General features: G+C 44.9%; 2 protein-coding genes across 5 annotated transcripts in view; one reads left to right on the forward strand and one right to left on the reverse strand.

Annotated features, from left to right (window-relative positions):
• Positions 1 to 12176, forward strand: part of LOC106578160 (cyclin-dependent kinase-like 4) — a 31657-nt gene extending 19481 nt beyond the window's left edge. For 3 of the 4 annotated variants that reach the window (XM_082965381.1, XM_082965382.1, XM_045711396.2), the window contains 7 exons: positions 3460 to 3548; positions 3968 to 4091; positions 9241 to 9449; positions 9830 to 10051; positions 11060 to 11153; positions 11661 to 11823; positions 11925 to 12176. In XM_082965381.1, coding sequence (XP_082821507.1) covers positions 3460 to 3548; positions 3968 to 4091; positions 9241 to 9449; positions 9830 to 10051; positions 11060 to 11153; positions 11661 to 11823; positions 11925 to 11980 — 957 coding nt within the window. In that variant the 3' untranslated portion in view covers positions 11981 to 12176. The remainder of the gene's footprint in view (positions 1 to 3459; positions 3549 to 3967; positions 4092 to 9240; positions 9450 to 9829; positions 10052 to 11059; positions 11154 to 11660; positions 11824 to 11924) is intronic. The other variant, XM_082965383.1, reaches the window with a different exon arrangement.
• Positions 12177 to 15243: 3067 nt separating this feature from the next.
• LOC106578162 (broad substrate specificity ATP-binding cassette transporter ABCG2) overlaps positions 15244 to 27500 on the reverse strand; it is a 40478-nt gene continuing 28221 nt past the window's right edge. Inside the window, exons 12-16 of the mRNA XM_045711411.2 lie at positions 22442 to 22531; positions 21220 to 21344; positions 16946 to 17100; positions 16345 to 16514; positions 15244 to 16198 (exon numbers count right to left, since the gene is read on the reverse strand). Coding sequence (XP_045567367.1) covers positions 16051 to 16198; positions 16345 to 16514; positions 16946 to 17100; positions 21220 to 21344; positions 22442 to 22531 — 688 coding nt within the window. The 3' untranslated portion in view covers positions 15244 to 16050. The remainder of the gene's footprint in view (positions 16199 to 16344; positions 16515 to 16945; positions 17101 to 21219; positions 21345 to 22441; positions 22532 to 27500) is intronic.

Consider the following 27500-nt stretch of genomic DNA (forward strand, 5'->3'; position numbering starts at 1 on the left):
TCTCTCTCCTCCTAAAGTACTGTAGCCTTTCAGTAACTATCTCTCTCTCTCTCCTCCTAAAGTACTGCAGCCTTTCAGTATCTCTCTCTCTCTCCTCCTAAAGTACTGCAGCCTTTCAGTATCTATCTCTCTCTCTCTCCTCCTAAAGTACTGCAGCCTTTCAGTATCTATCTCTCTCTCTCTCCTCCTAAAGTACTGCAGCCTTTCAGTAACTATCTCTATCTCCTCCTAAAGTACTGTAGCCTTTCAGTATCTCTCTCTCCTCCTAAAGTACTGCAGCCTTTCAGTAACTATCTCTCTCTCTCTCCTCCTAAAGTACTGTAGCCTTTCAGTAACTATCTCTCTCTCTCGCTCCTCCTAAAGTACTGCAGCCTTTCAGTAACTATCTCTCTCTCTCTCTCCTCCTAAAGTACTGTATCCTTTCAGTAACTATCTCTATCTCCTCCTAAAGTACTGTAGCCTTTCAGTAACTATCTCTATCTCCTCCTAAAGTACTGTAGCCTTTCAGTAACTATCTCTCTCTCTCCTCCTAAAGTACTGCAGCCTTTCGTAACTATCTCTCTCTCCTCCTAAAGTACTGTAGCCTTTCAGTAACTATCTCTCTCTCCTCCTAAAGTACTGCAGCCTTTCAGTATCTCTCTCTATCTCCTCCTAAAGTACTGTAGCCTTTCAGTATCTCTCTCTATCTCCTCCTAAAGTACTGTAGCCTTTCAGTATCTCTCTCTCTCCTCCTAAAGTACTGTAGCCTTTCAGTAACTATCTCTCTCTATCTCCTCCTAAAGTACTGTAGCCTTTCAGTATCTCTCTCTATCTCCTCCTAAAGTACTGTAGCCTTTCAGTATCTCTCTCTCTCCTCCTAAAGTACTGTAGCCTTTCAGTAACTCTCTCTCTCTATCTCCTCCTAAAGTACTGTAGCCTTTCAGTAACTATCTCTCTCTCTATCTCCTCCTAAAGTACTGCAGCCTTTCAGTAACTATCTCTCTCTCTCCTCCTAAAGTACTGTAGCCTTTCAGTATCTCTCTCTATCTCCTCCTAAAGTACTGTAATCTTTCAGTATCTCTCTCTCTCTCCTCCTAAAGTACTGCAGCCTTTCAGTATCTCTCTCTCTCTCTCTCCTCCTAAAGTACTGTAGCCTTTCAGTAACTATCTCTCTCTCTCTCTTCCTAAAGTACTGTAGCCTTTCAGTATCTCTCTCTCCTCCTAAAGTGCTGCAGCCTTTCAGTAACTCTCTCTCCTCCTAAAGTGCTGCAGCCTTTCAGTATCTCTCTCTCTCCTCCTAAAGTACTGTAGCTTTTCAGTAACTATCTCTCTCTATCTCCTCTTAAATACTGTAGCCTTTCAGTAACTATCTCTCTCTATCTCCTAAAGTACTGCAGCCTTTCAGTAACTATCTCTCTCTATCTCCTAAAGTACTGCAGCCTTTCAGTAACTCTCTCTATCTCCTCCTAAAGTACTGCAGCCTTTCGTAACTATCTCTCTCTCCTCCTAAAGTACTGTAGCCTTTCAGTAACTATCTCTCTCTCCTCCTAAAGTACTGCAGCCTTTCAGTATCTCTCTCTATCTCCTCCTAAAGTACTGTAGCCTTTCAGTATCTCTCTCTATCTCCTCCTAAAGTACTGTAGCCTTTCAGTATCTCTCTCTCTCCTCCTAAAGTACTGTAGCCTTTCAGTAACTATCTCTCTCTATCTCCTCCTAAAGTACTGTAGCCTTTCAGTATCTCTCTCTATCTCCTCCTAAAGTACTGTAGCCTTTCAGTAACTATCTCTCTATCTCCTCCTAAAGTACTGTAGCCTTTCAGTAACTATCTCTCTCTCTCTCCTCCTAAAGTACTGTAGCCTTTCAGTAACTCTCTCTCTCTCTCTCCTCCTAAAGTACTGTTGCCTTTCAGTAACTCTCTCTCTCTATCTCCTCCTAAAGTACTGTAGCCTTTCAGTAACTATCTCTCTCTCTATCTCCTCGTAAAGTACTGCAGCCTTTCAGTAACTATCTCCCTCTCCTCCTAAAGTACTGTAGTCTTTCAGTATCTCTCTCTCTCTCCTCCTAAAGTACTGTCGTTTTTCAGTAACTCTCTCTCTCTCTCCTCCTAAAGTACTGTAGCCTTTCAGTAACTATCTCTCTATCTCTCCTAAAGTACTGTAGCCTTTCAGTATCTCTCTCTATCTCCTCCTAAAGTACTGTAATCTTTCAGTATCTCTCCCTCTCTCCTCCTAAAGTACTGCAGCCTTTCAGTAACTATCTCTCTCTCTCTCTCCTCCTAAAGTACTGCAGCCTTTCAGTATCTCTCTCTCCTCCTAAAGTACTGTAGCCTTTCAGTATCTCTCTCTCTCCTCCTAAAGTACTGTAGCTTTTCAGTAACTATCTCTCTCTATCTCCTCTTAAATACTGTAGCCTTTCAGTAACTATCTCTCTCTCTCTCCTCCTAAAGTACTGTAGCCTTTCAGTAACTATCTCTCTCTCCTCCTAAAGTACTGTAGCCTTTCAGTAACTATCTCTCTCTCCTCCTAAAGTACTGCAGCCTTTCAGTAACTATCTCTCTCTCTCTCCTGCTAAAGTACTGTAGCCTTTCAGTATCTCTCTCTCTCTCTCTCCTCCTAAAGTACTGTAGCCTTTCAGTAACTATCTCTCTCTCCTCCTAAAGTACTGTAGCCTTTCAGTATCTAACTCTCTACGACTCCCTCTCCCCCAACCCCCTCTTTCGCTCCCCCTTCTCTTTCTCTCTCTCTCTCTCTCTCTCTCTCTCTCTATCATCACCCGTCTCCCCCTCCCAACCCCTTCTCTCTTTCGCCCTCTCCCTCAACCCCCTTCTCTCTCCCCATCCCTCAACCCCCCTCTCTCTCCCCATCCCCACTCTCTCTCTCTCCCCCTCTCCCAACCTTTCTCTCTTGTCCTCCTCCCCCCCTCTCTCCCCCTCTCCCCACCTTTCTCTCTCTTGTCCTCTTCCCCACCTCTCTCTCTCTCTCTCTCCCTCCCCAACCCTCTTTTTCTATCTCCTTCTCTCCCAATCCACACCCACTTTCTCCCTCGCCCCCTCTCCCCCCACCCCTCCCCCTCCCTCTCCCCCCACCCCCTTTCTCCCTTTCTCCCTCTTCCCCAACCTCCTCTCTCTCTTTCCCGCTCCCCCACCCCCTCTTTCTCTCCTCCTCTCTCCCAACTCCCCTCCCTCCCACACCCCCTCTCTCTCTCTTCCTCTCCCCCACCCTATTCTCCCTCTCCCTCCCCAAACCTCCCCCTCTCTCTCTTCCTCTCTCCCAACTCCCTCTCTCCCACCCCCATTCTCTCTCTCTTTGCCCCACCCCCTCTCTCTCTCTATCCCTCCCCTTTCTCCCCCCTCCTCTCTCTCTCGTTCTCCCTCCCCCTCTCCCCCACCTCCTCTTTCTCTCTCTCTCTCTCTCTCTCGCTCTCCCCCTCTCTCTCTCTCTCTCCCCTCTCCCCCACCTCCTCTCTCTGTTCTCCTACCAGAGGTGTCTCCAGATGGATCCTGACAGGAGGTCACAGTGTTCTGATCTGCTGCAGCACCAACTCTTCACTAACGATGGCTTCCACCTCAGGTAACACACACCTGGTCACACACACACACCTGGTCACACACACACACCTGGTCACACACACACACACACACACACACACACACAACATACACCTGGTCACACACACACACCTGGTCACACACACACACCTGGTCACACACACACACACACACACACACACACACACACACACACACACACACACACACACACGGTAACACATACCTGATCTCACACACACACACCTGGTCACACACACACACCTGGTCACACACACACACACTGGCACACACACACACACACACACACACACACACACACACGGTAACACATACCTGATCTCACACACACATTTGAGTTTTATTTTCTATTAAAGATTTTGGTAAAAAAAAAAAAGCTTTGACTGTCTGTGTTGAACTGTGCAATAACAACTTTTTCAGGTTTGTCCAGGAGTTGAATGGTAAGATCCAGAAGGATCAGAAAGAGAACTCTCCCCTTCCCAAGATGAACAAGACTACCAAGAAAGACAAGGAGGACGTAGAGGAGAGGACTGGGAAGTACAAGGTCAGACACACACACACATGGAGGTAGACACACACACACACACCACGCACACCAGTGTTAATTTAGTTAACAATAACTATGACGGAAAATACTCGTCTACTTCGTATTTTTCCTGACTAAAACTATAACAATAATAAGACGAGACACCCTGAAAAAAAATGCAAACTATTAGAAATTACTTTTCATTTTAGTTGACGAAAATATGACAATTCCAGAATTCCAACCCAGAATTCCAACCCAGAATTCCAACCCAGAATTCCAACCCAGAATTCCAACCCAGAATTCCACGTGAGACTAAATGGACAATTAATTTGACATGAAGCTCTTTCTCGTTCAAATGCCAGTTGTGGTTGCTTTTATTCCTGTGAGAAAAACACATGCTATTTGTTAAATATTAGGAGTACAGTGATACTTATAATAATAAATAGTTCTTAAAATAAAATCACAGTAATGATGTAAGAATGCTGTTTGTCAACTACAGCTCAGCATTCCAACGCCACAGAGAAATACTCCAAGCTCATCACTAAGCTGTTGTTGCGTCTATATTTTATAATTTTGTTTAGTATACAGTACCAGTCAAAAGTTTGGACAAACTCATTCCAGGGTTTTTCTTTATTTGTACTATTTTCTACATTGTAGAATAATAGTGAAGACATCAACACAATTAAATAACACATATGGAATCAAGTAGTAACCAAAAAAGTGTTAAACAAATCAAAATATATTCTATATTTGAGATTCTTCAAAGTAGCCACCCTTTGCCTTGATGACAGCTTTGCACACTCTTGGCATTCTGTCAACCAGCTTCATGAGGTAGTCACGTGGAATGGATTTCAATTAACAGGTGACTTTTGTTAAAAGTTAATTTGTGGAATTTCTTTCCTTCTTAATGTGTTTGAGCCAATCAGTTGTGTTGTGACAAGGTAGGGGTGGTATACAGAAGATAGCTCTATTTGGTAAAAGACCAAGTCCATATTATGGCAAGAACAGCTCAAATAATCAAAGAGAAATGAAAGTCCATCATTACTTTAAGACATGAAGGTCAGTCAATCCGGAAAATTTCAAGAACTTTGGAAGTTTCTTCAAGTGCAGTCTTAAAAACCATCAAGCGCTATGATGAAACTGGCTCTCATGACAACTGCCACAGGAAAGGAAGACTCAGAGTTACCTCTGCTGCAGAGGATAAGTTCATTAGAGTTACCAGCCTCAGATTGCAGCCCAACTAAATGCTTCACAGAGTTCAAGTAACAGACACATCTCAACATCTACTGTTCAGAGGAGACTGTGTGAAGCATTTCGTGGTCGAATTGCTGAAAAGAAACCACTACTAAAGGACACCAATAAGAAGAAAATACTTGCTTGGGCCAAGAAACACCAGCAATGGACATTAGACCGGTGGAAAGCTGTCCTTTGGTCTGATGAGATTTTTGGTTCCAACCGCCGTGTCTTTGTGAGATGCAGAGTAGGTGAACGGATGATCTCTGCATGTGTGGTTTCCACCGTGAAGCATGGAGGAGGAGGTGTGATGGTGCTTTACTGGTGACACTGTCAGTGATTTATTTAGAATTCAAGGCACACTTAACCAGCATGGCTACCACAGCATTCTGCAGCGATACGCCAACCCATCTGGTTTGCACTTAGTGGGACTATCATTTGTTTTTCAACAGGACAATGACCCAACACATCTCCAGGCTGTGTAAGGGCTATTTGACCAATAAGGAGAGTGATGCATCAGATGACCTGGCCTCCACAATCACCCAACCTCAACCCAATTGAGATGGTTTGGGATGAGTTGGACTGCAAAGTGAAGGAAAAGCTCAGCATATGTGGGAACTCCTTTAAGACTGCTGGAAAATCATTCCAGGTGAAGCTGGTTCAGAGAATGCCAAGAGTGTGCAAAGCTGTCATCAAGGCAAAGTGTGGTCAAAATAAAGAAAAACCCTTGAATGAGTAGGTGTGTCCAAACTATTGAATGGTACTGTATTTATTTATATATATATATATATATATATAAAAGTTTTGTACTCAGTATATACTATATATATATATATAGTATATACACCGAGTACAAAACACCCCCCACACACACCCTTGCCCTTAGAACATCCTCGATTCATTGACTCTACTGATATTGAAAGCGTTCAACAGGGATGCTGACCCATGTTGACACCAATGCCTCCCACAGTTGTGCCAAGTTGGCTGGACATCCTTTTGGTGGTGGACCGTTCTTGATACACACAGGAAACTGTTGAGTGTAAAAAATCCCAGCAGCGTTGTAGCTCTTGACACACTCAAATCGGTGCGCCTGGTACCTACTACCACACCCCGTTAAAAGGCACTTAAATCTTTTGTCATTCACCCTCTGAATGAGCAACGTACACAATCCATGTCAGTTGTCTCAAGGCTTAAAAATCATCTACCCTGATTGAAGTGGATTTAACAAATGACATCAGTAAGGTATCATAGCTTTCATCTGGATTCACCTGGTCAGTCTGTCATGGAAGGAGCAGGTGTTCTTAATGTTTTGTACACTTAGTGTATATTCCGGACTCTGACATTTCTCGTTCTGATATTTCTTCATTTCTTTCTTCTTTACTTTTTGGGATTATTTGGGTGTTGTTTTGTATTGTTAGGTATCACTGCACTGTTGGAGCCAGAAATACAAGCATTTAGCTAGGTTTTACTGCATTGTTGGAGCTAGAAACACAAGCATTTAGCTAGGTATTACCTGTTGGAGCTAGAAACACAAGCATTTAGCTAGGTATTACTGTTGGAGCCAGAAACACAAGCATTTAGCTAGGTATTACTGTCGGAGCTAGAAACACAAGCATTTAGCTAGGTATTACTGTTGGAGCTAGAAACACAAGCATTTAGCTAGGTATTACTGTTGGAGCCAGAAACACAAGCATTTAGCTAGGTATTACTGTTGGAGCCAGAAACACAAGCATTTAGCTAGGTATTACTGTTGGAGCTAGAAACACAAGCATTTAGCTAGGTATTACTGTTGGAGCCAGAAACACAAGCATTTAGCTAGGTATTACTGTTGGAGCTAGAAACACAAGCATTTAGCTAGGTATTACTGTTGGAGCCAGAAACACAAGCATTTAGCTAGGTATTACTGTTGGAGCCAGAAACACAAGCATTTAGCTAGGTATTACTGTTGGAGCTAGAAACACAAGCATTTAGCTAGGTATTACTGTTGGAGCCAGAAACACAAGCATTTAGCTAGGTATTACTGTTGGAGCCAGAAACACAAGCATTTAGCTAGGTTTTACTGTTGGAGCTAGAAACATAAGCATTTAGCTAGGTTTTACTGTTGGAGCTAGAAACACAAGCATTTAGCTAGGTTTTACTGTTGGAGCTAGAAACACAAGCATTTAGCTTGGTATTACTGTACTGTTGGAGCTAGAAACACAAGCATTTAGCTAGGTATTAGTGTTGGAGCTAGAAACACAAGCATTTAGCTTGGTATTACTATACTGTTGGAGCTAGAAACACAAGCATTTAGCTAGGTGTCACTGCACTGTTGGATCTAGAAACACAAGCATTTAGCTAGGTATTACTGTTGGAGCTAGAAACACAAGCATTTAGCTAGGTATTACTGTTGGAGCTAGAAACACAAGCATTTAGCTAGGTATTACGACACTGTTGGAGCTAGAAACACAAGCATTTAGCTAGGTATTACTGTACTGTTGGAGCTAGAAACACAAGCATTTAGCTAGGTATTACTGTTGGAGCCAGAAACACAAGCATTTAGCTAGGTATTCATGTCGGGGCTAGAAACACAAGCATTTAGCTAGGTATTACTGTCGGAGCTAGAAACACAAGCATTTAGCTAGGTATTACTGTTGGAGCCAGAAACACAAGCATTTAGCTAGGTATTACTGTTGGAGCTAGAAACACAAGCATTTAGCTAGGTATTAATGTTGGGGCTAGAAACACAAGCATTTAGCTAGGTACTACTGTTGGAGATAGAAACACAAGCATTTAGCTAGGTATTAGTGTTGGAGCTAGAAACACAAGCATTTAGCTTGGTATTACTATACTGTTGGAGCTAGAAACACAAGCATTTAGCTAGGTATCACTGTTGGAGCTAAAAACACAAGCATTTAGCTAGGTACTACTGTTGGAGATAGAAACACAAGCATTTAGCTAGGTACTACTGTTGGAGCTAGAAACACAAGCATTTAGCTAGGTATCACTGTTGGAGCTAAAAATACAAGCATTTAGCTAGGTACTACTGTTGGAGCCAGAAACAAGCATATCGCTGTATCTGTGATAACATCTGTATAAGCGACCAATGAATGTGATTTGATTTCGATTAGATTTACCCTTCTGCCATTTTAATAAAGCTACATTTCTCCTCTTTTCAAGGAAGTTACTGTTATTTATGTTTAGAACACCGGAGCTGTAAATTGTTTAACCCGTAGCCAAGGCTTTATAGCCTATATGGTTAATAATGGCTGCCATTGGTTGCCATTGGTTACAGACTGTCAGATATGGTTAATAATGGCTGCCATTGGTTACAACCTGTCAGAATATCAATGTTTCCAGCTAAGGTATACGAGGGGATAGTAGGCCTAGTTGGACAACGCTATCTGTGCACATGATGGAAGTTAAAGGTAAATATAAATTATTTAATGAAAAAAATGTCACTATTTCGTGACTAAAATGAGTGACTAAAACTAGAAAGAAGATCCAGAGATTTAATCAACTGATAATAACTTAAACTAGACTAAATTTGTCCAGAGTTTTAGTGGACTGATAATAACTAAAACTAGACTAAATTTGTCCAGAGTTTTAGTGGACTTATAATTACTAAAACTTACGAAGGATGAAATTACTAAAATGTGACTAAGAATAAAAGCTATTTTAGTCAAAAGACTAAAACAGCTGCCAAAATGAACACAGAAACACACTCTCAACCTCTCCTCTCCTCTCCTCTCCTCTCCTCTCCTCTCCTCTCCTCTCCTCTCCTCTCCTCTCCTCTCCTCTCCTCTCCTCTCCTCTCCTCTCCCCTCACCCTCTCTTCTCCTCTAACCCTGCCCTCTCCTCTCTTCTCCTCTAACACTGCCCTCTCCTCTCCTCTCCTCTAACCCTCTCCCCTCCCCTCCTCTCCTCTCCTCTAACCCTCTCCTCTCCTCTCCAGGACTCCAGCAGTACAACAGTCAAAGGGAACGTCACCAAACCAGACGTCACCAAACTCTCTAAAACGCCAACCACCACAGAGTCTAAACCCAGAGACCCGGACAAGACAATGGAGTCAACCACTACTATGACCACTACTGCAGCTGAGAAGACTGACTGGACCACAGAGACCCATGCGGTCGCGGTCCACCACGGTCGAACCACCACCGTGTATGTTCAGTTTCAGCATTATTAACGCTTCTTTAAAAAGTTATTTAAAAAAATATATATATATAATAATCTTAATTACTTTTCTGTTACGTTAAAAAAAGACATAAATCTTGAATGAATTGTAGACCATTTTTTGAGTCCCAAATGGTACCCTATTATTGGTCAAAAGAAGAGTCCTGTAAGCCTGGTCAAAAGAAGTGCACTATATAGGGAATAGGGTGCCAGCCCTGGTCTAAAGTAGTGCACTATATAGGGAATAGGGCCCTGGTCTAAAGTAGTGCACTATATAGGGAATAGGCTGCCAGTCCTGGTCTAAAGTAGTGCACTATATAGGGAATAGGGTGCCATTTTGGATACATTCTTAAATCTGTTTTGTTTAGGAGTCTGAGCAACACTATCACCATCAAACCCAGAGCGGAAGAACCAGAGAGGACCGTAGAGGACCACGGACCAACCCAGGACCAACCTCTACCTCTCATCCCTCCCCTCTCACTCACCTTCACACAGACACCTTCACACAACCTACTGGCTGTCGTCACCCATGGCAACGGCAACCTGGGCGGAGTTGGGGTGGGGCCTCACCCCGGAACACTCGGTCTGAGGTACAGAACTACAGCTCCCATAATGCATCACACTGAGAATGTTGGACTAGGGTTGAAGAAAGAAAAAAAACACGTTTTTTTTTTTGTTGGTTTGTTATTGTTTGTTTGTCCTCTCAAGGATTATAGAGAAGGCTTAGGCCTAGATTCAATCAGATAGCAGACACACGCATAGTGGATGTTTTGGCGGTGTCAGAGGTGGAACTGCATTGGAGCTGTTAAAATCGGTGAGCAGCTGCTCTTATGATCATTGTCACGAAGCCACACCCACCCCACTCGCGTTAGAAGTGCAGAATGAGGCCGCGTGGCGCTAGCTGTGCCACTAGAGATTCTGGGTTTGAGTCCAGGCTCTGTCGTAGACGGCCACGACCGGGAGACCCACGGGGCGGCGCACAATTGGCTCAGCGTCGTTCGGGTTAGGGTAGGGTTTGGCCGGCAGGGATGTCCTTGTCCCATCGCGCACTAGCGACTCCTGTGGCGGGCTGGGCGCAATAAACGCTGACACGGTCGCCAGCTGCACTGTGTTTCCTCCGACACGTTTGTGCGGCTGGCTTCCTTCCGGGTTAAGTTGGCATTGTGTCAAGAAGCAGTGCGGCTTGGTTGGGTTGTGTTTCGGAGGACACACGGCTCTCGAACTTCGCCTCTCCCGAGTCGGTACGGGAGTTGCAGCGATGAGACAAGACTGTAACTACCAATTGGGGGGGGGGGGGGGTAAACAGAATGCTATATAGAAATAATGACGCTCAAATTGAAAAATCATGAAACTAAATAAAAGGATTGGTATCAGCCTGATAGAGGTGGTGTAGATTACATCACAGTGCTCCAAGATGGAAACAAGGCAGCCTGGGATGTCTGTTAATGCGACTCCAGCCAATTAGCCACTTGTGGATTTGACAGCTCCCAATGCAGTTCCACCGCCAACACAACTGCTATGCGGATCTGATTGTATCGAGCCCTATAGAGAGTTTGGTGACTGTGTGTTTATGTGTTTTGTCTGTCTGTCGTCTCTAGGTCAATAGACAAGTCTAAAAGACATGTAAACATTTTCAACAGAATCTCACAGCAATCTCTCTCCAGTCATTTCACTGGCAATCTGATGGCTCAGGTAAGGGTGTGTGTGTTTGTGTGTGACTGCTCAAGTAAATGTTCTTCCACAAGATAGTAGACATTAAATCCCCCAGGCTCCTGTCTGGCTATATCATCTAACCACTCCTCTGTCAGTCTATATCATTCTCTCTGCTCTCTTCTCCTCTTCTCTATTCTTGTCTCTCCTCTCTTCTCCTGTCTGGCTATATCATCTAACCACTCCTCTGTCGGTCTATATCATTCTCTCTCCTCTCCTCTTCTCTCCTCTATTCTTGTCTCTCCTCTCCTGTCTCTTCTCTCCTGTTCTCTCCTCCTCTCTCCTCTTTCCTGTCTTCTTGTCTCTTCTCTCTCTCCTCACTCCTCTTCTCTCTCTCTTCTCTTCTTCTCTCTGTCCTCTCTTCTCTCTCCTCTCTCTCCTCTCTCTGTCCTCTCTCTGTCCTCTCTTTGTCCCCTCTCTTTGTCCCCTCTCTTCTCTCTCTCCTCTCTTCTTCTCTCTCTCCTCTCTTCTTCTCTCTGTCCTCTGCAGATGATATCAGAGAAGAGTGTGATCCACGAACGTTCCTTCCTGTCCGACCGCGAGCGTGACCGAGGAGACCGTGAGCGTATGGCTACGGTTGGGAAGAGGAAGCCAGACATTCTCTTCCCTGAACTAAGAACCTCTCTGCTGCCTGAGATACGAGGGGCTGAAGGTACGCTCTGCACACACACACACACACACACACACACACACACACACACACACACACTTGCTTTGTGGATTATATTGACCAGGTCCCCTTGTGTCTTCCAGGTAAACAGAATAAGCCCACCAGGACCAGAAGAAGGAGAGACACATCCCCTCTATAGCTACACTACAATACACACTACAATACACACTACAATACACACTACAATACACACTACAACACACACTACAACACACACCCCACTACAATACACACTACAATACACACTACAACACACACTACAATACACACTACAATACACACTACAATACACACTACAATACACACTACAATACACACTACAATACACACACAAACACACTACAATACACACTACAATACACACTACACCACACACTCACACACCACACACACACACACTACACACACAATACACACTACAATCACACACTACACACTACACCACTACAATCACCACACTACACACTACCACACTCACACACACCCCACTACAATACACACTACAATACACACTACAATACACACTACAATACACCACTACAATACACCACTACAATACACCACTACAATACACACTACAATACACACTACAATACACACTACAATACACACTACAATACACCACTACAATACACACTACAATACACACTACAATACACACTACAACACACACTACAATACACACTACAACACACACCCCACTACAATACACACTACAACACACACCCCACTACAATACACACTACAACACACACTACAATACACACTACAATACACACTACAATACACACTACAATACACACTACAACACACACTACAATACACACTACAACACACACCCCACTACAATACACACTACAATACACACTACAACACACACTACAACACACACTACAATACACACTACAATACACACTACAATACACACTACAATACACACTACAACACACACTACAACACACACTACAATACACCACTACAATACACACTACAATACACACACCACTACAACACACACACACACCACTACACCCCACACACACACCACAGCCGATACACACACCAACACACACACTTTACAAAGGATCCACAGAATGACGGATACACACCGTCATTGTAAATAATAATTTGTTCTTAACTGACTTGCCTCGTTAAATAAAGTTTAACAGACCACTGTGAAAGGTACCAGAGCCTTTAACCAGACTTTAACCAGAGCCTTTAACCAGACTTTAACCAGACTTTAACCAGCCTTTAACCAGACTTTAACCAGACTTTAACCAGAGCCTTTAACCAGACTTTAACCAGAGCCTTTAACCAGAGCCTTTAACCAGCCTTTAACCAGACACTTTAACCAGCCTTTAACCAGACACTTTAACCAGCCTTTAACCAGACCCTTTAACCAGACTTTAACCAGAGCCTTTAACCAGAGCCTTTAACCAGACTTTAACCAGACTTTAACCAGAGCCTTTAACCAGCCTTTAACCAGAGCCTTTAACCAGAGCCTTTAACCAGACTTTAACCAGACTTTAACCAGAGCCTTTAACCAGACACTTTAACCAGACTTTAACCAGAGTCTTTAACCAGACTTTAACCAGAGACTTTAACCAGACTTTAACCAGACTTTAACCAGAGCCTTTAACCAGACTTTAACCAGACTTTAACCAGACTTTAACCAGACTTTAACCAGAGCCTTTAACCAGACTTTAACCAGCCTTTAACCAGACTTTAACCAGAGCCTTTAACCAGACTTTAACCAGCCTTTAACCAGACTTTAACCAGACTTTAACCAGAGCCTTTAACCAGACTTTAACCAGAGCCTTTAACCAGAGCCTTTAACCAGAGCCTTTAACCAGCCTTTAACCAGCCTTTAACCAGCCTTTAACCAGACTTTAACCAGAGTCTTTAACCAGAGTCTTTAACCAGAGCCTTTAACCAGTCTTTAACCAGCCTTTAACCATCCTTTAACCAGAACCTTTAACCAGAACCTTTAACCAGAACCTTTAACCAGACACTTTAACCAGCCTTTAACCAGAGCCTTTAACCCCGGGAACGACTCCCTCTAGTCGGTAAGAGGAAAGACAGACATCATCACTTAGTCATCAATGACGCGATATAGTGACGTCACTCATGTTTTATCTCAACTTTAGTCACAACAGCTGTGTATTTTAATGATTCATTTATTTAAAGTTTTGATAGACATTTGATATGGTGATAGTTGATACATATACTAATGTTATAATTGTCATATAATTACAATATTATCTGTCCAATAAATGTGTTTTGTAAATGAGACAATGAATCTGTCTCTGAATATGTCCAGCGTCCAATGGACTGTTTGTCCCTATATGTCCAATGGACTGTTTGTCCCTATATGTCCAATGGACTGTTTGTCCCTATATGTCCAATGGACTGTTTGTCCCTATATGTCCAATGGACTGTTTGTCCCTATATGTCCAATGGACTGTTTGTCCCTATATGTCCAATGGACTGTTTGTCCCTACCATATAGAGCAGAGCGGGCGTCCTCGTTCAAGTCTACGATGGCATAATGGTGGCCATTGCAAATGTAACCATAGAAGCAAAGCAGGAAGTAAAAGAAGGAAGTAAAAGCAGGAAGTGTACCAATCAATCTTCGCTGTGATTTGTTGAATGAACTCAACTGGCGGGGGGGGGGTGGGGGGGGGGGACAAGAGAGAGGGGAGGAGAGGAGGGAGAGGGGACACTGAACGTATACAACAGTAGCCACTTTACTGTGTGTGTGTGTGTGTGTGTGTGTGTGTGTGTGTGTGTGTGTGTGTGTGTGTGTGTGTGTGTGTGTGTGTGTGTGTGTGTGTGTGTGTGTGTGTGTGTGTGTGTATAGTGTCCTTAAGTGTCCTTAAGTGGTCTGTTGTCCTCCATGCGATCTCTCTCCTCTTGCCTCAACACCGATTATCACCCCAGGGGAACAGGGTTTTCACCCCAGGGGAACAGCGTTTTTACCCCAGGGGAACAGGGTTTCTCTACCCCAGGGGAACAGCGTTTTTACCCCAGGGGAACAGGGTTTCTCTACCCCAGGGGAACAGGGTTTCTCCGCCCCAGGAGAACAGGCTTTTTCCACCCCAGGGGAACAGCGTTTTTACCCCAGGGGAACAGGGTTTTCCACCCCAGGGGAACAGGGTTTCTCCACCCCAGGGGAACAGGGTCTCCCCCCCCAGGGGAACAGGGTCATCAGCCCAGGGGAACAGGGTTTCCAAGCACACACAACCTGATATGCTTACACTGTGTTGCCATGAACACAAGTCTTCTCATCTGAAGGAACGTTTTTGTGTGTGTGTGTGTGTGTGTGTGTGTGTGTGTGTGTGTGTGTGTGTGTGTGTGTTGATACTAAAATATGCACAGGAGAGAAAATAGAACAAGTACAAAGTTGATATTACATTTTATTCTTCTTTTTGTTGCATAATTATCATTGTTATACTGTTCATCACAGGTGGCTGGTGGGGAGGATTGGCTCATAGTTATGGCAGGAACGGAATTAAGGGATTGGTATCAAACACAGCAAACACGTGGTTTCTATGTGACTGATTCCATTCCAGCCATTATTATGCACCATCCTTCCCTCACCAGCCTCCTGTGCTGTCGATAGTGTACAAAACGTAAATAGAAACAATGTCTAGGACTGTGTCCTAAACAGCACCCTAGTCCCTTTGTAGTGAACTTCTTGTGTCCAGAGTCCTAGGGGCCCTGTTCAACAGTAGGGGACAGGGTACCGTTTGGGAGTAACATAGGACTAATGCATAAGTATTTATTATCTGTGTTTACAGAGCACCAAATCATCAATATATTTGGTATCATTACACGTTAATTGTGTTGCATCGATAAAACGTTGGAACAAATTGCACGTCATAAAACACGAATGGCTCAAAACAATCACATAGGCATCTTGAGGCATGATTTTAAACGTCTGTAGATAAGACACATTGGTAGAGAAATCATTGAATTTAATTCTAAAACCAAATTTATTGGTTTGGAACAATGATTGATGGTGGTGGTGACCTCTGACCTCTAATGCCTAATTTCACCTTCCGCTTCAATCGAACTTTTGATCCCTTAAAAAGGGTGTTCTGCGGACGCTGACATTTCAGTGGAAGTTGGATATTGCAGCATTTAGTTTGAGCGGACCAAGGAGACGGAAAGGAACGGGAAGGGGTACAATAGGCTTAACCCCTGACCTCTATGTGAATTTTTTGATGAAGCGTAGTTTGAAGTACGCGATCGCCAGGAAGATTACGGTCATGATCGCCAGGGCAACGTGATTCTGCCACAGCCCCCACGCGGTGTAGTCGATCCCCTGGTTCTTCAGGAAGTCTTCCCCCGTGCATCTGGACACAGGATAGAAAGGTTCCTACCTCAGAAACAAACACTACAATTATGGAGAATCTCACTGAGAGATAAATCTCCCTTGTAAAATATCTCTCCTGACATCAATGGATAATTTAAAAAGGTATCGTGAGACATTATCACTTACGTCATACCAGGGGGCAAGGTGCCGTTGAGGGGAATGTCTCCACAGAGCTGCAGACCTACAAACTCATTAATCTGGAGAGCTGTTAGTCCGTACCGAGGGATGCTGAGGTACTGGAACCAAGCTAGCCACTCAACAATACTGGGCAGGTTCACCAACAGGCCTGAGAAGATCTGATAGAGGAGGGGAGGGGAGGGGAGGGGAGGGGAGGGGAGAGGAGTGGAGAGGAGAGGAGAGAAGAGGAGATTTTAGGAGGGGGGGGTGAGGAGAGGAGGGGAAGGGAGCGAAGAGGAGATTTTAGGAGGGGGGGGTGAGGAGAGGAGGGAGGAGGGGATGGGAAGATGAGGGGTGAGGAGAGGAAGAGGAGAGAACAGGAGAGGAGGGGGAAGAGGAGGGGGAGGTGGGGGGAGGAGGAGAGAGGTGAGGAAGGGAGAGGAGGAGGAAGAGGAGAGCAACATAATGTTTGATGTTTATAATCATCTTATATTAGTCTGTGTCTCAATTCAATTTAAAGGGGCTTCATTGGCATGGGAAACATCTGCTAACATTGCCCAAACAAACAATCACAAATGATTTAGTCTCTCTTTCTCTCTCTGTCTCTCACCATCATGAAGACAAAGGCTATGGTCATGAAGATGTTGGCGATCGCCACAACACTCTGGTCAGCTGAAATAGCCATGGTCATGGCAGTAGCTGTATAGGCTACCAGAGCTACGGTCAACATGAACAGGAAGAAGGCCTCCACTGTAGCTTTAAACCCTGGAGAACATAGAAATATAATACTAGATCAGAACAGAGTAATATAATACTAGAACAGAAATATAATACTAGACCAGAGCATAGAAATATAATACTAGACCATAGAAATATAATACTAGACCAGACCATAGAAATATAATACTAGATCAGACCATAGAAATATAATACTAGATCAGAACAGAGTAATATAATACTAGAACAGAAATATAATACTAGACCAGAGCATAGAAATATAATACTAGACCATAGAAATATAATACTAGACCAGACCATAGAAATATAATACTAGATCAGACCATAGAAATATAATACTAGATCAGAACAGAGTAATATAATACTAGAACAGAAATATAATACTAGACCAGACCATAGAAATATAATACTAGACCAGACCATAGAAATATAATACTAGACCATAGAAATATAATACTAGACCAGACCATAGAAATATAATACTAGATCAGAACAGAGTAATATAATACTAGAACAGAAATATAATACTAGACCAGACCATAGAAATATAATACTAGACCAGACCATAGAAATATAATACTAGATCAGAACAGAGTAATATAATACTATATCAGAACCAAGTGATATCAGACCATATACCTTAGCTCATTCATCCCCTCTCCTCTCCCCTGTAACTATTCCCCAGGTCATTCTGTAAATTCAACGGCTCAGACACGAGACGTAGAGTCGTGGCCAAAAGTTTTGAGAATGACACAAATATAAATTTTCACAAAGTTTGCTGCCTCAGTGTCTTTAGATATTTTTGTCAGATGTTACTATGGAATACTGAAGTATAATTACAAGCATTTCATAAGTGTCAAAGGCTTTTATTGGCAATTACATGAAGTTGATGCAAAGAGTCAATATTTGCAGTGTTGACCCTTCTTTTTCAAGACCTCTGCAATCCGCCTCTAGCATGCTGTCAATTAACTTCTGGTCCACATCCTGACTGATGGCAGCCCATTCTTGCATAATCAATGCTTGGAGTTTGTCAGAATTTGTGAGTTTTTGTTTGTCCAGCCGCCTCTTGAGGATTGACCACAAGTTCTCAATGGGATTAAGGTCTGGGGAATTTCCTGGCCATGGACCCAAAATATCAATGTTTTGTTCCCCGAGCCACTTAGTTATCACTTTTGCCTTATGACAAGGTGATCCATCATGCTGGAAACGGCATTGTTCATCACCAAACTGTTCCTGGATGGTTGGGAGAAGTTGCTCTCGGAGGATGTGTTGGTACCATTCTTTATTCATGGCTGTGTTCTTAGGCAAAATTGTGAGTGAGCCCACTCTCTTGGCTGAGAAGCAACCCCACACATGAATGGTCTCAGGATGCTTTACTGTTGGCATGACACAGGACTGATGGTAGCGCTCACCTTGTCTTCTCCGGACAAGCTTTTTTCCGGATGCCCCAAACAATCGGAAAGGGGATTCATCAGAGAAAATGACTTTACCCCAGTCCTCAGCAAACCAATCCTTGTACCTTTTGCAGAATATCAGTCTGTCACTGATGTTTTTCCTGGAGAGAATTGGCTTCTTTGCTGCCCTTCTTGACACCCGGCCATCCTCCAAAAGTCTTCGCCTCACTGTGCGTGCAGATGGACTCACACCTGCCTGCTGCCATTCCTGAGCAAGCTCTGTACTGGTGGTGCCCCGATCCCGCAGCTGAATCAACTTTAGGAGACGGTCCTGGCGCATGCTGGACTTTCTTGGGCGCCCTGAAGCCTTCTTCAAAACAATTGAACTCCAATTCGCATACTGTCCGAATAGATCCACAGATGACGCAATCTCAATCGCACTCCACACTGCCCTTTCCCACCTGGACAAAAGAAACACCTATGTGAGAATGCTATTCATTGACTACAGCTCAGCGTTCAACACCATAATACCCTCAAAGCTCATGACTAAGCTAAGGATCCTGGGACTAAACACCTCCCTCTGCAACTGGATCCTGAACTTCCTGACAGGCCGCCCCCAGGTGGTGAGGGTAGGCAACATCATGTCTGCCACACTGATCCTCAAAGCTGGGGCCACTCAGGGCTGTGTACTTAGTACCCTACTTTACTCCCTGTTCACCTACGACTGCGTGGCCAAACACGACTCCAACACCGTCGTTAAGTTTGCTGATGACAACAGTGGTAGGCCTGATCACCGACAATGATAAGACAGCCTATAGGGAGGAGGTCAGAGGCAGTGTGGTGCCAGGACAACAACCTCTCCCTTAATGTGAAGAAGCAAGACTATGGAGCTGATCGTGGACTATAGGAAAAGGCGGGCCGATCAGGCCCCCATTAACATCAACGGGGCTGTAGTGGAGCGGGTCGAGAGTTTCAAGTTCCTTGGTGTCCACATCACCAACGATCTATCATGGTCCAAACACACCAAGAAAGTCGTGAAGAGGGCATGACAAATTACATTGACCCCCCCCCCCCCCCCCCCCCCATTTGTTTTGTACACTTACTCTTACTTAACTCTTCTTGAACATCATTGTTTAAGGGCTTGTAGTGTAGACCTTACCATTTCACTATTCGGCGCACGTGACAAATAAAGTTTGATTTGATTTTTTAGGCTTGATTACCAACAACGATGAGACAGCCTATAGGGATGAGGTGAGGGATCTGGGAGTGTGGTACCAGGAAAATAACCTCACTCAACGTCAACAAAACTAAGGAGATGATTGTGGACTTCAGGAAACAGCAGAGGGAGCACCCCCCCCCCCCCATCCACATCGACGGGACAGCAGTGGAGAAGGTGGAAAGCTTCAAATTCCTTGGCGTACACGTCACTGACGATCTGAAATGGTCCACCCCCACAGACAGTGTGGAGAAGAAGGCGCAACAGCACCTCTGGAGGATAAAGAAATTTGGCTTAACACCTAAAACCCTCACAAACTTTTACAGATGCACAATTGAAAGCATCCTGTCGGGCTGTATCACCGCCTGGTACGGCAACTGCACCGCCCTCAACAGCAAGCCTCTCCAGAGGGTGGTGAGGTCTGCCCAACGCATCACCGGGGGCAAACTTCACGCCCTCCTGGACACCTACACCACCCGATGTCACAGGAAGGCCAAAAAGATCATCAAGGACAACAACCACCCGAGCCACTGCCTGTTCACACCGCTACTATCATCCAGAAGGCGAGGTCAATACAGGTGCATCAAAGCTGGGACCGAGAGACTGAAAAACAGCTTCTATCTCAAGGCCATCAGACTGCTAAACAGCCATAACAAGCACATCAGAGGCGGCTGCCTATAGACATAGATTATGAATCACTGGCCACTTTAAGGAAATGAAACACTGGCCACTTTAATAATGTCTCCATATCTTGCATTACTCATCTCATATGTGTAAAATATACTCTATACTATTCCACAGTATCTTAGTCACTTTAATTGTGTGTAAATACTGCATCCCCCATCTCATATGTATATACTATATTCTATACTATCCCACCGTATCTTAGTCCAATGCCGCTCTGACATATCTGTATATATATATTCTTAATCCATTCCTTACTTAGATTTGTGTGTATTAGGTAGTTTATGTGAAACTGTTAGATATTACTGCACTGTCGGAACTAGAAACAAAAGCATTTCACTACACTTGCAATAACATCTGATAAACACGTGTATGTGACCAATAACATTTTATTTTATTTGATGTGAATAAATGAGAATGTGTTCTCAGTCAACTTCCCTGGTAAAATAAGGGTTAAATCAAAATAAAATACTACATCAGAAGATACAAATATAATAGTAGATCAGAACATAGAAAAAGAATAGTAGATCAGAATATAGAAATATAATACTAGATCTGAACATAGAAATATAATACTAGATCTGAACGTAGAAATATAATACTAGATCTGAACGTAGAAATATAATACTAGATCTGAACGTAGAAATATAATACTAGATCCGAACGTAGAAATATAATACTAGATCTGAACGTAGAAATATAATACTAGATCTGAACATAGAAATATAATACTAGATCTGAACATAGACACAGTCACACACACTAGTATTATATGTCTGTGAAGGGTCTACCCAGCGATCAAGGGTTAGGGTTAGTGTTCACTGTGTCTACGTGGGTGAAGGGTCTACCCACCGATCATGAAGTAAGCCACACAGCTGAAGACGATTGCAGGGAGTGTCCTTAAGGTGATGATGTCACTGAGTATCTTACACAGGAAGTAGACTGATACTCTGTAGTATCCGCTGATGTACTCATGACTGGGGGGGGGGGGGGGGGGGGGGGGAGAGAGAGAGAGAGAGAGAGAGAGAGAGAGAGCGCGAGAGAGAGAGAGAGAGAGAGAGAGAGAGAGAGATTAGATGCATACTCTGTAGTAACCACTAATGTACTCATGACTGGGGAGAGAGAGGGAGAGAGAGAGAGAGAGAGGGTGTGTGTGTGTGCATGTGTGCGTGTCCAGTATGTGTGTCCAGAATGTGTATGTCCAGTATGTGTGTGTCCAGTATGTGTGTACATAGTGTAGAGTCTGTGTATAGTATGTGTGTACAGTATACGTATGTATAATGTGTACAGTATGTGTGTACAGTATGTGTGTGTACAGTATGTGTGTGTGTATAGTGTGTACAGTAAGTGTGCACAGTATGTGTGTACAATATGTGTGTACAGTATGCACACTACCGTTCAAATGTTTGGGGTCACTTATAAATGTCCTTGTTTTTGAAAGAAAAGCACATTTTTGTCCATTAAAATAACATCAAATTGATCAGAAATACAGTGTAGACTATTCTTGTTCTGAGAAATGAAGGCTATTCCATGCGATAAATTGCCAAGAAACTGAAGATCTCGTACAACGCTGTGTACTACTCCCTTCACAGGACAGAGCAAACTGGCTCTAACCAGAATAGAAAGAGGAGTGGGAGGCCCCGGTGCACAACTGATCAAGAGGACAAGTACATTAGAGTGTCTACTTTGAAAAACAGACTCTTCACAAGTCCTCAACTGGCAGCTTCATTAAATAGTACCCGCAAACCACCAGTCTCAAAGTCAACAGTGAAGAGGCGACTCTGGGATGCTGGCCTTCTAGGCAGAGTTGCTAAGAAAAAGCCATATCTCAGACTGACTTTGTATGGTTAAGGTAAGGGTTCATGTTTTGGATAGGCTTAAAACAAAAGTCTCAAAAACAACTTTTTAAAATCACTGGATTTGAACATGCAACCTGCTTAAAGGTAACAGACCCCTAGTGTATGTGTGTGTTTAAAGTGTGTGTTGAATGTGTGTGTGAACATGTTTGTGTATTTAATGTGTGTGCGTGTGTTTGAATGTGTGTGTACGTGTGTGGTGTGTGTGTGTTACTCACATGAACAGTTTTCTCTCGGTGATGAAGAGCTCAGCAGAAGACAGGGAACTGAAACACTGATTGGTGGTGATGAAGAATAGAGCACCCATCCTGGTAGAGACAACACACACACACACACACACACACACACACACACACACACACACACACACACACACACACACACACACACACACACACACACACACACACACACACACACACACACACACACACACAGTGGAATACATACAACTTAATTCAATTCCTGCTTAGGGCTGTTGTGGTGACTGTATTACCGCCACACTGGTAGTCATGACTCATGACCTGTGAGTCACAGTAATCTCCTCTTATGCACTCTTATACCCAACTCGCTAACGATCATCAGGTCCTTATGGCCTGGTACTCAAGGCTCTATAAAATGAAAATAATGACTGTGCCGTTATACAATACATAGCCTACCGAATTTGTATTTGATTTTGAATAGCTTAATTATAGTGCATTTTCATAATGAATAAGTTGACATGTTACATTTAGCTACTGTGAGTATCCATCCCCTCCTCTCTCTCCTTCATTCCTTTCTCCAGCGCGCAGAGAGAGAGAGGGGCTGTAAACACTTTAATTAAATAGGTTTCGTTTTGAAAACATATTACTATCGATGTTCCCCCAACAGATTTCACTTGGTTTCCCAAATGAGGCACTTGGTAGCTGCAGGAACAAGGTAGGAGAGACCATGGAGTACAGAGTACTGGGTAGCTGTAGTAACAGGGTAGGAGAGACCATGGAGTACAGAGTACTGGGTAGCTGTAGGAACAGGGTAGGAGAGACCATGGAGTACAGAGTACTGGGTAGCTGCAGGAACGAGGTTGGAGAGACTATGGAGTACAGAGTACTGGGTAGCTGTAGGAACAGGGTAGGAGAGACCATGGAGTACAGAGTACTGGGTAGCTGTAGGAATAGGGTAGGAGAGACCATGGAGTACAGAGTACTGGGTAGCTGCAGGAACGAGGTTGGAGAGATTATGGAGTACAGAGTACTGGGTAGCTGTAGGAACAGGGTAGGAGAGACCATGGAGTACAGAGTACTGGGTAGCTGTAGGAATAGGGTAGGAGAGACCATGGAGTACAGAGTACTGGGTAGCTGCAGGAACAGGGTAGGAGAGACCATGGAGTACAGAGTACTGGGTAGCTGCAGGAACAAGGTTGGAGAGACCATGGAGTACAGAGTACTGGGTAGCTGCAGGAACAGGGTTGGAGGGACCATGGAGTACAGAGTACTGGGTAGCTGTAGGAACAGGGTTGGAGAGACCATGGAGTACAGAGTACTGGGTAGCTGTAGGAACAGGGTTGGAGAGACCATGGAGTACAGAGTACTGGGTAGCTGTAGGAACAAGGTTGGAGGGACCATGGAGTACAGAGTACTGGGTAGCTGTAGGAACAAGGTTGGAGAGACCATGGAGTACAGAGTACTGGGTAGCTGTAGGAACAAGGTTGGAGAGACTATGGAGTACAGAGTACTGGGTAGCTGTAGGAACAAGGTTGGAGGGACCATGGAGTACAGAGTACTGGGTAGCTGTAGGAACAAGGTTGGAGAGACTATGGAGTACAGAGTACTGGGTAGCTGTAGGAACAAGGTTGGAGGGACCATGGAGTACAGAGTACTGAGTAGCTGTAGGAACAAGGTAGGAGGGACCATGGAGTACAGAGTACTGGGTAGCTGTAGGAACAGGGTAGGAGAGACCATGGAGTACAGAGTACTGGGTAGCTGCAGGAACAAGGTAGGAGAGACCATGGAGTACAGAGTACTGGGTAGCTGTAGGAACAGGGTTGGAGGGACCATGGAGTACAGAGTACTGGGTAGCTGTAGGAACAAGGTTGGAGGGACCATGGAGTACAGAGTACTGGGTAGCTGTAGGAACAAGGTTGGAGGGACCATGGAGTACAGAGTACTGGGTAGCTGCAGGAACAGGGTAGGAGGGACCATGGAGTACAGAGTACTGGGTAGCTGTAGGAACAAGGTTGGAGGGACCATGGAGTACAGAGTACTGGGTAGCTGTAGGAACAAGGTAGGAGAGACCATGGAGTACAGAGTACTGGGTAGCTGCAGGAACAAGGTAGGAGAGACCATGGAGTACAGAGTACTGGGTAGCTGTAGGAACAGGGTTGGAGGGACCATGGAGTACAGAGTACTGGGTAGCTGTAGGAACAAGGTTGGAGGGACCATGGAGTACAGAGTACTGGGTAGCTGTAGGAACAAGGTTGGAGGGACCATGGAGTACAGAGTACTGGGTAGCTGCAGGAACAGGGTAGGAGAGACCATGGAGTACAGAGTACTGGGTAGCTGTAGGAACAGGGTTGGAGAGACCATGGAGTACAGAGTACTGGGTAGCTGCAGGAACAGGGTTGGAGGGACCATGGAGTACAGAGTACTGGGTAGCTGTAGGAACAAGGTTGGAGGGACCATGGAGTACAGAGTACTGGGTAGCTGTAGGAACAGGGTAGGAGAGACCATGGAGTACAGAGTACTGGGTAGCTGCAGGAACAGGGTAGGAGAGACCATGGAGTACAGAGTACTGGGTAGCTGCAGGAACAGGGTAGGAGGGACCATGGAGTACAGAGTACTGGGTAGCTGTAGGAACAAGGTAGGAGAGACCATGGAGTACAGAGTACTGGGTAGCTGCAGGAACAAGGTTGGAGAGACCATGGAGTACAGAGTACTGGGTAGCTGCAGGAACAAGGTTGGAGGGACCATGGAGTACAGAGTACTGGGTAGCTGTAGGAACAGGGTTGGAGAGACCATGGAGTACAGAGTACTGGGTAGCTGCAGGAACAAGGTTGGAGGGACCATGGAGTACAGAGTACTGGGTAGCTGTAGGAACAAGGTTGGAGGGACCATGGAGTACAGAGTACTGGGTAGCTGCAGGAACAGGGTTGGAGAGAGCATGGAGTACAGAGTACTGGGTAGCTGTAGGAACAAGGTTGGAGAGACCATGGAGTACAGAGTACTGTGTAGCTGCAGGAACAGGGTAGGAGAGACCATGGAGTACAGAGTACTGGGTAGCTGTAGGAACAGGGTTGGAGAGACCATGGAGTACAGAGTACTGGGTAGCTGCAGGAACAGGGTTGGAGGGACCATGGAGTACAGAGTACTGGGTAGCTGTAGGAACAAGGTTGGAGGGACCATGGAGTACAGAGTACTGGGTAGCTGTAGGAACAGGGTAGGAGAGACCATGGAGTACAGAGTACTGGGTAGCTGCAGGAACAGGGTAGGAGAGACCATGGAGTACAGAGTACTGGGTAGCTGCAGGAACAGGGTAGGAGAGACCATGGAGTACAGAGTACTGGGTAGCTGTAGGAACAAGGTAGGAGAGACCATGGAGTACAGAGTACTGGGTAGCTGCAGGAACAAGGTTGGAGAGACCATGGAGTACAGAGTACTGGGTAGCTGCAGGAACAAGGTTGGAGGGACCATGGAGTACAGAGTACTGGGTAGCTGTAGGAACAGGGTTGGAGAGACCATGGAGTACAGAGTACTGGGTAGCTGCAGGAACAAGGTTGGAGGGACCATGGAGTACAGAGTACTGGGTAGCTGTAGGAACAAGGTTGGAGGGACCATGGAGTACAGAGTACTGGGTAGCTGCAGGAACAGGGTTGGAGAGAGCATGGAGTACAGAGTACTGGGTAGCTGTAGGAACAAGGTTGGAGAGACCATGGAGTACAGAGTACTGTGTAGCTGCAGGAACAGGGTAGGAGAGACCATGGAGTACAGAGTACTGGGTAGCTGTAGGAACAAGGTTGGAGGGACCATGGAGTACAGAGTACTGGGTAGCTGTAGGAACAAGGTTGGAGAGACTATGGAGTACAGAGTACTGGGTAGCTGTAGGAACAAGGTTGGAGGGACCATGGAGTACAGAGTACTGGGTAGCTGTAGGAACAAGGTTGGAGGGACCATGGAGTACAGAGTACTGGGTAGCTGTAGGAACAAGGTTGGAGAGACTATGGAGTACAGAGTACTGGGTAGCTGTAGGAACAAGGTTGGAGAGACCATGGAGTACAGAGTACTGGGTAGCTGCAGGAACAGGGTAGGAGAGACCATGGAGTACAGAGTACTGGGTAGCTGCAGGAACAGGGTAGGAGAGACCATGGAGTACAGAGTACTGGGTAGCTGCAGGAACAGGGTAGGAGAGACCATGGAGTACAGAGTACTGGGTAGCTGCAGGAACAGGGTAGGAGAGACCATGGAGTACAGAGTACTGGGTAGCTGCAGGAACAAGGTTGGAGAGACCATGGAGTACAGAGTACTGGGTAGCTGTAGGAACAAGGTTGGAGGGACCATGGAGTACAGAGTACTGGGTAGCTGTAGGAACAAGGTTGGAGAGACTATGGAGTACAGAGTACTGGGTAGCTGTAGGAACAAGGTTGGAGAGACCATGGAGTACAGAGTACTGGGTAGCTGCAGGAACAGGGTAGGAGATACCATGGAGTACAGAGTACTGGGTAGCTGCAGGAACAGGGTAGGAGAGACCATGGAGTACAGAGTACTGGGTAGCTGTAGGAACAGGGTAGGAGAGACCATGGAGTACAGAGTACTGGGTAGCTGTAGGAACAAGGTTGGAGGGACCATGGAGTACAGAGTACTGGGTAGCTGTAGGAACAAGGTTGGAGAGACCATGGAGTACAGAGTACTGGGTAGCTGTAGGAACAGGGTAGGAGAGACCATGGAGTACAGAGTACTGGGTAGCTGTAGGAACAGGGTAGGAGAGACCATGGTGTACAGAGTACTGGGTAGCTGCAGGAACAGGGTAGGAGAGACCATGGAGTACAGAGTACTGGGTAGCTGTAGGAACAGGGTAGGAGAGACCATGGAGTACAGAGTACTGGGTAGCTGTAGGAACAGGGTAGGAGAGACCATGGCATACAGAATTTTGCCGGAATATCACTTGTTGCGCAGCGAAATGACCGGAGTAGCATCAGTAACCGGCTGGAGATTCTAACTGTTGTTTACGTTAATTAACGGTCAGTTACCATGACACAGGAAGTCTTTAACAAGACAATAACCTGCTGGAGATTCTAACGGATGT

This window comes from Salmo salar, chromosome 18, assembly GCF_965601325.2.
Source record: "Salmo salar chromosome 18, fSalSal1, whole genome shotgun sequence".
NCBI lineage: Eukaryota > Metazoa > Chordata > Actinopteri > Salmoniformes > Salmonidae > Salmo > Salmo salar.